Consider the following 11,036-nt stretch of genomic DNA (forward strand, 5'->3'; position numbering starts at 1 on the left):
GGGGGGGGGGGGGCACCAGGGATGTCAGGGCATGGAAGAAGACACCCCTGTGGGTACCACGCTGGGGAATAGGGCTGCAGGCTACAGAGTACTCCTAGGTGGATTTATGATTAGTTATGATAAGTTAGTATGTTTCATGATTGATTTGTTTATATACTTCCTTAATTAAAAAAAAAACTTTGTCTCTTTTTTTTGAGATAGGGTCTCACTCTGTCACCTGGAGTGCAGTGGTACGACTTGGCTCATTGCAACCTCCACTTCTGGGGTTCAAGCAATTATCGTGCCTCAGCCTCCTGAGCAGCTGGGACTACAGGTGCATGGCACGACGTCCGGCTAATTTTTGTATTTTTAGTAGAGATGGGGTTTCGCCATGTTGGCCAGGCCGGTCTCAAACTCCTGGCCTCAAGTGATCCTCCCGCCTCAACCTCCCAAAGTGTTGGGATTACAGGCATGAGCCACCGTGCCCAGGCAGAACTTTATCTTTTAAAGCTTTGCCAGAATGCTTACAGTGACTGTCCATTCTCCATCACACTTGTATGCTTACCTTTGTCCTCCACCCCTTACACGCTCTTACATGTATCAGAAGTACTATTCCTCTACACACTGGATTCTTGTATACTCTTAAATATCTCACATATTCTACCAAGGAATGTAATCTTTATAATATAACTAAGAGAAAGGATTTTGCAACCATACAGATCAGTCTATGTGAACAAAGTGTTCATGTCTATATACTTTAGTTTTCTCCTCTGCAGAACGACACTAATAGGGTTGTCATATATGATAACATTATTTATATAAAGCATTTATAATACATTTTAAAATGTTTTAAGCTCTCAATAAAAGTTGGCTAACTTTGTAACATACCTAAAAGAGTATTACACATAATTGCTATTTCATCATTTCAAGTTTTATTTCAGATTCGGGGATACATATGTGCGTTAGTTACATGGGAATGGTGCATGTTGCTGAGGGTCTGGGTGTGACTGGTCCCATCACCCACGTAGAGAGCACAGTACCCAATAGTTAAGTTTTTCAACCCTTGCTCCCTTCCCTCACCCCCTAGCAGTCCCCGTTGTCTACTGGGGACATCTTTATATCCATGAGTACACAATGTTTAGCTCTCGCATATAGGGTGTATTTTTTAAGGTACTAACAAGTGGAATTAGGCCTACCCTATTGCTTAGCTTGCCATGATTATTCAAATCCAAAGTTGACATAAATAGGACTTTAAGGCCGTGAACCAGGCTTGTTTAAGGAGTCACTCCTTCAAATTTAAGAAATGTTCCATTGTAATTTTTTAACAATAATAGGAAGTATGAATAGAAATCTGTACCTTTCTTGTGTTTTCAGCTAGAAACATTAATAATTTAGAAGTAGAAGGACATAGAATTCATTTGTTCAGTTGGTTGCACAGACTGAGACGGCACAAGACATTATAACACTGTGAGAAAAAAAAATTTATTTTGTTCTAGTATTAAAAAAAATTCACTGTCAATAAAAGATAAATATCATTTCCATAATTTAGAGTACAACCAAAGTACACAGACCATAAGAAATTATATCCAAAATTTTGATAGCAGCTGCCCACTGAAATAATATTTAATAGAAACTTTCAGTTATAATGATCAGTAAAACGAAAAGGTTTGGCTTCTGACATATATAGGTGGTGCTGTAACTGTTTAGAACGCTTGGCTTCTAGTCGGAGCTGTCTAGTTCTCTCTCTGACAGCTTGTTGCTCTGCTATTTTTTCTATCCGTTTCCTTCTTAGCCATCTGTAGAAAGAGGCATGATCAGATTTGGTGAGTATCAACCTGAATACACTCTTCATGCTATATAGTTACTACTATAGACAAAATAAATAGACATTTCTTTACAATGAAATACTGTCACAACACAAATTTTTAACTATTAATTGAAAAATGTAGATTACACCCAAGGCTCATACAAGAAAAGATAGTTAGATTTGGGGTCAAATGTTTGAAATTATCTGTCTTACGATGAACTGCCAACTTAATTGGTTTTTTAATAATAAACACTATTTTATGTGTGCGGTAGGTCCTATTCTTTTTTTAGAAATAGGATTTCTTACTATTTGGTAGATTCCAAATAACTTACACTTTGTAACTAGCTGTATTATAAAACATTACTTACCTAGGTTAAGAATACTGTCATGCAGAAATGCTGCCTTACTCTTCTTATAGGTAAATTATAGAGCTTTTAAGTCCATAAAATAGTTCTTAAAGTGAAAAATAAGCCAAACATGAAAACATCAAAAGTAGGAAAGGAGAAGTCCGCATTCTAACAAATTCAAGTCTTAAACCTTGTTTAAATAATAGCAAAAATAACTGCATATACACATATACCTGGTATATAAGTGTGTTTGTGGGGGGGGGGGGGTGGGGGGGTGTGTGTGTATATGTGTATATATATATGCACATACATATACCTGGGGTTTTTTTTTTTTTCAGAAATCTAAACAATAAGTGTATTAGAAAAAAAACTAAATATCATAATCTGATGATATGTGGTTCTGAATTGGCTACTAGTTTAAGCAAATAAACTGTAACTCATTTATGGGTCTGTTGGGGAATAAATGGATATGAGTTGGATATTAGGTAATATTGTCAATGAAAAGCAGATTGCAGAATAACATATATAGTATGATCTCAGTATTTTGATATTGAAAATATATGTACAGAGAGATACTTAGACAGTATGCACACTGGTGCTAACAGTCACAATTTCTGGGTGATGAAAAAGTAACTTGAAACTGCTCCATTTTTACAATGCACATTTACTGTTTCTGTTATAATAAAAGGGTATGTTAGAAAAAGAAAAAGGAGGCTGGGCATGGTGGCTCACGCCTGTAATCCCAGCACTTTGGGAGACCAAGGTGGGCAGATCACTTGAGGTCTGGAGTTTGAGACCAGCCTGAGCAACATGGTGAGACCCCATCTCTACTAAAAAAAATACAAAAATTAGCCAGGTGTGGTGGTGCACACCTGTGGTCCCAGCTACTTGGGAGGCTGAGGTGGGAGAACCACTTGAACCTGGGAGGGTGAGGTTGCACTGAGCTGAGATCGTGCCACTGCACTCCAGCCTGGGTGACAGGAAAAAAAAAAAAAGAAAGAAAGAAAAAGGAAGGAAGAGAAAAAGAAAAGAAGGAAAGAGCAAAAGAGACGAAAGAAGGAAATGAACTTCAAACAATTGGACTCAATATTCACATTTTGTCCCCCAACTCTCCCCACGCTTGCTAGCAAAAATATGAAGCCACATCTGTATTGTCAGAATTAGGCAATGCAGTATCTTACCCAAATAACTAAAAAAAAATCAGGTTTGCCTTAAATTACCAAAATATGTACCCAGATCTCCTTTGGTCTATACAGATTTTGCTCCTTAGTCCACCTTTCTTTTACTGGTAAATGCAACTTTTATTGGTTGCATTTATTGGTAAATACAGTGCATTTATTGGTTGCATTTATTGACAAATTCAGTTTTTCTGAGGGCTATGTAAGAGAAGCGTAACCAATCTTTGACCCATTTCTCACAGAAATAAACAAACAATAAATGATAAGGTATCAAAGGCTATCTTACTGGTGTCATAAGAAATAATTTAAGTATTGAAAAGTATCTTGAAGAAAAATTGGTATGCATATATATAAAATACTCCATATATGTAATATATATAATGGAGTTAAAGAATTATACATTTGTAAAGGCATGAATTTAAAACTGAATAGGTACTTGCTGTAAGAGAAAACATTTTGAGGGTTTTTTTTTTCAATCTTAATTTATCACATAACTTTTCAAATGACCATGAGGAAGGAGGAGGGGGGAAATGCCCTGCCTTTAACTTACTGTTTAAAGGCCCTTTCCCGGCCTTCTGTTCCTTTAAGGAAGAATAAGCATTCCTCTTGCTTTCTTAGTTCTTCTGTCTTTCTTTCTTTCATCTGCTCTTCGTGCTTTTTTTTAAGCCATAATCGAAAAGCTTGTTGTGGATCTCTGTTTTCCTGCTGATTAGAAAAATAAGCTTTACTTAGTTTAGATAAACAAGAACTACATTTTGAAGCCCTGCTTATAGGATCCTACAAGAATATATTTCCTACTCTTCAATTTTTCATAATAATGTCAGCCTCATTACCTGCATTCCTAGTATCCAAACCAAATACATCATGGTTAAGTTTTAAGAATATCTTTCAGAAGTTACTTAACTGCTAAGCCCATTTTTCAACACTGTAGTTCCTATTGTAAAGGGTAGCCATAAGGATTTTCAGTCATAAGAATTTTCTTATAAAGATAACAGCCATGATAATTTTAACATAAGAAAAAGCTAGTAGGAGTGGCTTATTTCGTGCTCCCTCAAAGTTCATGATGAATATTATCTTCAGGGAATTTTCAAAAGTTGAAAGAGCTCTTATTTGGAGGAATAAAGAAGAAAAAGAGGACAGATTTGGTACTCTTTGCCCTTGGGAAAAGTGTGACCTCATGTGGATTCCTGGCTAGAATGCAAAAGGAAAAGATACATTCATTTAATACTTCCCCCAAATATAAGCTTTGTGATCGAGCTTATATCTTGCATTTCCCTCATCTGTTTCCTGTATCTTGCATTTTTCCCTTGTTTGTAACCCACATTGCCAAATATGCTTTAGTCTAATTTAGAAGATTATTCAGGATCTTTGATGCACAACTGAACTTTGTGGAGAGGACCCCTGGATCTAAAGAATCATTGCCAAACACCTGGAAGTCTGGGAATTGCTAGAAATGACAGAAAAGTGTTCAATCAGGGGTTATAGATCAAAAGAGTCCAGATACAAAGTAACAGGAGGAATAAGTTCTGGTGTTCTATTACAGAGTAGACTACAGTTTGTAACTACAGTTAACAATAATGTATATTTCAAAATAATGAGGAGAAGATTTTTGAATGTTCTCATCGTAAAGAAATGACAAGTGTTTGAGGTAATATGCTAATTACACAATGTGTACATGTATCAAAACATCACACTGTACTCCATAAATAAGTAAAATTATGTGTCAATTAAATACAATTTTAAAGTTAAAATATTTTTAAAGAGTCAAGGATTCAGGGAGCAACAGGATACATAGGTATCCCCATTCTTTTGTTCTTTCAACAGATATTCATACTATTTACTACATAATAGGCACTAAAGTACTAGGTTGCATTAATAAAATTAAGGTTCCCTCTCTCACACATTCTGTACTGTACAATACAGTAACCACAAGTCATAAGTGGCTATTTAAATAAAATTTAAAATTCAGTTTCCCAGTAATACTAGCTACATTTCAAGTGCTTAACAGACACACATGGCTAAGCAGGTACTCTAATGGACAGTGCAAATACAGAAAATTTCCATCATCCCAGAAAGGTCTATTGGACAATGTTCTGCACAGATAGGATAAAAATAAGTGACAGACTGATTGACTGATCTGATTCAAAAGAAAATATAGGAAGGAGAGTAATAAAGGCAGCAGTGGGGAGAAAGGATGGTATTTAAATAGAAAGTGAGGGAGGAAGTTATGGGATATCTGGAGAAAAGCAGTGGTAACAATAAGAGCAAAGGAGCTAAGAAGGGATTGTGTTTGGCATGATCAATAAATAGCAAAGAAGTCAAAGTGAAGCTGTAGCAAAGTAGCTGAAGAGTGGAAGATGAAGTCAGGGAAGTAGCAGGGATCAGGTAACATATAACCTTGCTGGCCATGGAACTTTGGGTTTCATTTTGAGATGAGAAGCCATTGGGGGTTTCTGAGCATAAGTGACACAGTTTATTCACCACTTTAGAAATATCATTCCGGCTGCTATGTGGAAAACAGACTGAATGAGGGAGAGGCAAGGTAGAAGGGGGCTGGGTTTTTAGGCTTTTGTTAACAGTCCAGCAACAGAAGAAAATAGTGGTTTAGATTAGGGTAGTGGGACTCTGTATATGCACTGAAGATAGAACCAACATAGTTTGCTCAAAAATTAAATGGATAGTTTTATGTCATGCTTTAAATGATTATTTTTAAAATTATTCCAGGTTTATTAGTATAATAAAAATTCAAGAAAATGTATTTTTAAAATTTAAGGTAAATTACAGCAGAACTATCATCAAAATGATAGACTGCATTGGTACGCAAAGATGTCACTGCATAAGATCATAGCAAATAACTCTCAAAAGTGGAGGGAACCAAAATAAAAAATTAGAGGAAAATAAAAAATTATAAAGATAAAATATGAATTATACAAAAAATTAGTGATGGATTAAATTATCTGATTATAAAAAAAGGATAAATGACTGAATTGGAGACTTTTGCATCCATCCATGATGGAGTAATTGGTATCAGATTTACCCTTCTGCCCTAATTAGCCATAAAGCTAGACAAAATGTATACAGCAGCTTGATTACTGAGAGTAAGAAAAAACATGCTATAACCCCCATATTCACCCTGGCTCTGAACTTGGTGACACTTTCCAGACAATAGTATAGGAAGGAGGAGCCATAGCATCAAGCAGTCATTAGTCCCACTGGGCTTATGAAACAGAGATAGGAGTCTGGGGCTGCTGAGACAGCTGAATTTCCAGGGCAGGGTACTAGAAAGGAAGCAGTCATGTGGAGGGATGGTCCAAAAGTCTATGTAGGGGTTTCCCTTGGGCCTTGGCAAGGCCTGGGGTGCACATGTGTAGAGGGAGGCTCTGTAAGGTCTAACAGAGAGTGGCCGCTGTTAATGAAAAAGATTACAAAGGTTGCATAGTTTTGGAGACATTGGAGTTCCAATCCAATTATAGTGGGAATACTTCATTGCTTACCTTGGTCAACCACTTACAACCCTAAAAAGGCCATGCTTTGGAAGTATGGATCACATCCTAGAGTAAGGACCATGCTCTAGGACTAAGGACAAAAACAAACTAAACCCATCCTAACAAAGCATAAAACAAAATCTGACAGGATCAAGAGGATTCCTTACTAATTTAACTGCCTACCAGAAAAAAATTCAATACCCTTTAAAGGAAAACAGTGTATTCTAGATTTCCTTACAACTTTTTTATTGGGTAAAGATCCACAGTCTACTAACCAATTTTTAAAAATCACTGGCTATCTAAAGAAACAAGAAAACGTGACCCATAATCCAGAGAAAGAGGCCTTCAATAGTAACAGATTGATCCTAACATGACATGGATATTGGCATTTAGATACAAACAGGTCTAATATTTAAGAAATGGAAAGATGAATATAAAACAGGTCTAATATGTAAGAAATGAAAAGGTGGATATAATGAATAAACAGAGAATCTCAGTAAAGAAACGGAAACTTAAAAAAATAAACTGATAGGAGGATCCAAGATGGCCGAATAGGAACAGCTCCACTCTACAGCTCCCAGCATAAGTGATGCAGAAACCGGGTGATTTCTGCATTTCTAACTGAAGTACTGGGTTCATCTCACTGGGGCTTGACAGACAGTGGGTGCAGCCCACAAAGCAGGGCAGGGCAATGCCTCACCCAAGAAGCTCAAGGGGTCGGGGAATTCCCTTTCCTAGCCAAGGGAAGCTATGACAGATGATACCTGGAAAATCGGGACACTCCCACCCTAATACTGCACTTTTCCAATGGTCTTAGCAAACGGCACACCAGGAGATTATATCCCACACCTGGCTTGGAGGGTCCCACACCCACGAAACCTCGCTTACTGCTAACACAGTAGTCTGAGATCAAACGGCAAGGCCGCAGCAAGGCTAGGGGAGGGATGTCTGCAATTGCTGAGGCTTGAATAGGTAAACAAAGGAGCCAGGAAGCTCGAACTGGGAGGAGCCCACCACAGCTCAAGGAGGCCTGCCTGCCTCTGTAGACTCCACCTCTGGGGGCAGGGCATAGCTGAACAAAAGGCAGCAGAAACTTCTGCAGACTTAAATGTCCCTGTCTGACAGCTTTGAAGAGAGTAGTGGTTTTCCTAGCATGGAGTTTGAGATCTGAGAATGGACAGACTGTCTCCTCAAGTGGGTCCCTGACACCCGAGTAGCCTAACTTGGGGACAGCTCCCAGTAGGGGCCAACTGACACGTCATACAGCTGGATGCCCCTCTGAGATGAAGCTTCCAGAGGAAGGATCAGCCAGCAACATTTGCCATTCTGCAATGTTTACTGTTCTGCAGCTTCCGCTGGTGATACCCAAGCAAACAGCGTCTGGAGTGAACCTCCAGCAAACTCCACTATACCTGCAGGTGAGGGTCCTGTTAGAAGGAAAACTAAAAAACTGAAAGAACATGCACACCAAAACCCCATCTGTGCGTCACCATCATCAAAGACCAAAGGTAGATAAAACCACAAAGATGGGGAGAAACCAGAGCAGAAAAGCTGAAAATTCGAAAAATCAGACTGCCTCTTCTCCTCCAAAGGAACGTGGCTCCTCCCCAGCAACGGAACAAAGTTGGATGGAGAATGACTTTGACGAGTTGAGAGAAGAGGCTTCAGACAATCGGTAATAACAAACTTCTGCAAGCTAAAGAAGGATGTTTGAAACCATCGCAAAGAAGCTAAAAACCTTGAAAAAAGATTAGAAGAATGGCTAACTAGCATAAACAGTTAGAGAAAACCTTAAATGACCTGACGGAGCTGAAAACCATGGCACAAAAACTATGTGACGCATGCACAAGCTTCAGTAGCCAATTTCATCCAGTAGTAGATAGGGTATCAGTGATTGAAGATCAAATGAATGAAATGAACCGACAAGAGAAGTTTAGAGAAAAAAGAGTAAAACGAAACGAACAAAGCCTCCAAGAAATATGGGACTATGTGAAAAGACAACATCTACGTCTAATTGGTATACCTGAAAGTGACGGGAGAATGGAACCAAGTTGGAAAACACTCTTCAGGATATTATTCAGGAGAACTTCCCCAACCTAGCAAGGCAGGCCAACATTCAAATTCAGGAAATACAGAGAATACCATAAAGACACTCCTCGAGAAGAGCAACTCCAAGACACATAATTGTCAGATTCACCAAACTTGAAATGAAGGAGAAAATGTTAAGGGCAGCCAGAGAGAAGGGTCGGGTTACCCACAAAGGGAAGCCAATCAGACTAATAGCAGATCTCTCGGGAGAAATACTACAAGCCAGAAGAGAGTGGGGGCCAATATTCAACATTCTTAAAGAAAAGAATTTTCAACTCAGAATTTCATATCCAGCCAAACTAAGCTTCATAAGTGAAGGAGAAATGAAATCCTTTACAGAAAAACAAATACTGAGAGATTTTGTCACTATCAGGCCTGCCTTACAAGAGCTCCTGAAGGAAGCACTAAACATGGAAAGGAACAACTGGTGCCAGCCACTGCAAAAACATGCCAATTGTAAAGACCATCAACGCTAGGAAGAAACTGCATCAACTAACAGGCAAAATAACCAGCTAGCATCATAATGACAGGATCAAATTCACACATAACAATATTAACCTTAAATGTAAATGGGCTGAATGCTCCAATTAAAAGACACAGACTGGCAATCGGATAAAGAATCAAGACCCATCAGTATACTGTATTCAGGAGACCCATCTCATGTGCAGAGACACACATAGGCTCAAAATAAAGGGATGGAGGAAGATCTACCAAGCAAATGGAAAATAAAACAAAAAAGCAGGGGTTGCAATACTAGTCTCTGATAAGACAGACTTTAAACCAAAAATCAAAAAAGACAAAGAAGGGCATTACATAATGGTAAAGGGATCAATGCAACAAGAAGAGCTAACTATCCTAAATATATATGCACCCAATACACAAGCACCCAGATTCATAAAGCAAGCCTTTAGACACCTACAAAGAGACTTAGACTCCCAAACAATAATAATGGGAGACTTTAACACCCCACTGTCAACATTAGACAGATCAATGAGACAGAAAGTGAACAAGGATATCCAGGAATTGAACTCAGTCCTGCACCAAGTGGACCTAATAGACATCTACAGAACGCTCCACCACAAATCAACAGAATATACATTCTTCTCAGAACCACATAGCACTTATTCCAAAATTGACCACATAGTTGGAAGTAAAGCACTTCTCAGCAAATGTAAAAGAACAGAAATCACAACAAACTGTCTCTCAGGCTACAGTGCAATCAAACTAGAACTTAGGATTAAGAAACTCACTCAAAACAGCTCAACTACATGGAAACTGAACAACCTTCTCCTGAATGGGTAAATAACAAAATTAAGGGAAAAATAAGTAAGTTCTTTGAAACCAATGAGAACAAAGACACAGTGTACTAGATCTCTGGGACACAGCTAAAGCAGTGTTTAAAGGGAAATTTACAGCACTAAACGCCCACAGGAGAAAGCGGGAAATATCAAAATCAACATTTTAACGTCACAATTAAAAGAACTGGAGAAGCAAGAGCAAACACATTCAAAAGCTAGCAGAAGGCAAGAAATAATTAAGATCTGAGTAGAACTGAAGGAGTTAGAGATAAAAGAAGCCCTTCAAGAAATCAATGAATCCAGAAGCTGGTTTTTGAAAAGATCAACAAAATCGATAGACCACTAGCAAGACTAACAAAGAAGAAACGAGAGAAGAATCAAATAGACACAAGAAAAAATGATAAAGGGGATATCACCACTGATCCCACAGAAATACCAACTACCATCAGAGAATACTACAAAAACCTCTACACAAATAAACTAGAAAATCTAGAAGAAATAGATAAATTCCTGGACACTTACACCCTCCCAAGACTAAACCAGGAAGAAGCTGAATCCCTGAATAGACCAATAACAGGCTCTGAAATTGAGGCAATAATTAATAGCCTACCAACCAAAAAAAGTGCAGGATGAGATGGATTCACAGCCGAATTCTACCAGAGGTACAAAGAGGAGCTGATACCATTCCTTCTGAAACTATTCAAATTATTAGAAAAAGAGGAATCCTCACTAACTCATTTGATGAGGCCAGCATTGTCCTGATACCAAAGCCTGGCAGAGACACAACAAAAAAAGAGAATTTTAGACTAATATCCCTGATGAACATCGATGCAAAAATCCTCAATAAAATACTG

At 38.1% G+C, this 11,036-nt stretch overlaps 2 protein-coding genes across 5 annotated transcripts in view; one reads left to right on the forward strand and one right to left on the reverse strand.

Annotated features, from left to right (window-relative positions):
• The window catches only part of BLZF1 (basic leucine zipper nuclear factor 1), a 28,704-nt gene extending 25,576 nt beyond the window's left edge, over positions 1 to 3,128 (forward strand). Inside the window, exon 8 of the mRNA XM_011979939.1 lies at positions 2,472 to 3,128. The gene's annotated coding sequence lies outside the window, so the exon portion shown is untranslated. The remainder of the gene's footprint in view (positions 1 to 2,471) is intronic.
• The window catches only part of CCDC181 (coiled-coil domain containing 181), a 70,459-nt gene continuing 60,863 nt past the window's right edge, over positions 1,441 to 11,036 (reverse strand). For 2 of the 4 annotated variants that reach the window (XM_011979937.1, XM_011979936.1), the window contains 2 exons: positions 3,862 to 4,013; positions 1,441 to 1,775 (listed from right to left, as the gene is read on the reverse strand). In XM_011979937.1, the coding sequence (XP_011835327.1) occupies positions 1,616 to 1,775; positions 3,862 to 4,013 (312 nt within the window). In that variant the 3' untranslated portion in view covers positions 1,441 to 1,615. Of the gene's footprint in view, positions 1,776 to 3,861; positions 4,017 to 11,036 lie in introns of all 4 variants that reach the window. The other 2 variants (XM_011979935.1, XM_011979934.1) reach the window with 1 other exon arrangement.

The sequence above is a fragment of the Mandrillus leucophaeus genome, unplaced genomic scaffold (genome assembly GCF_000951045.1).
Source record: "Mandrillus leucophaeus isolate KB7577 unplaced genomic scaffold, Mleu.le_1.0 Scaffold207, whole genome shotgun sequence".
In the NCBI taxonomy this organism is placed as follows: Eukaryota; Metazoa; Chordata; class Mammalia; order Primates; family Cercopithecidae; genus Mandrillus; species Mandrillus leucophaeus.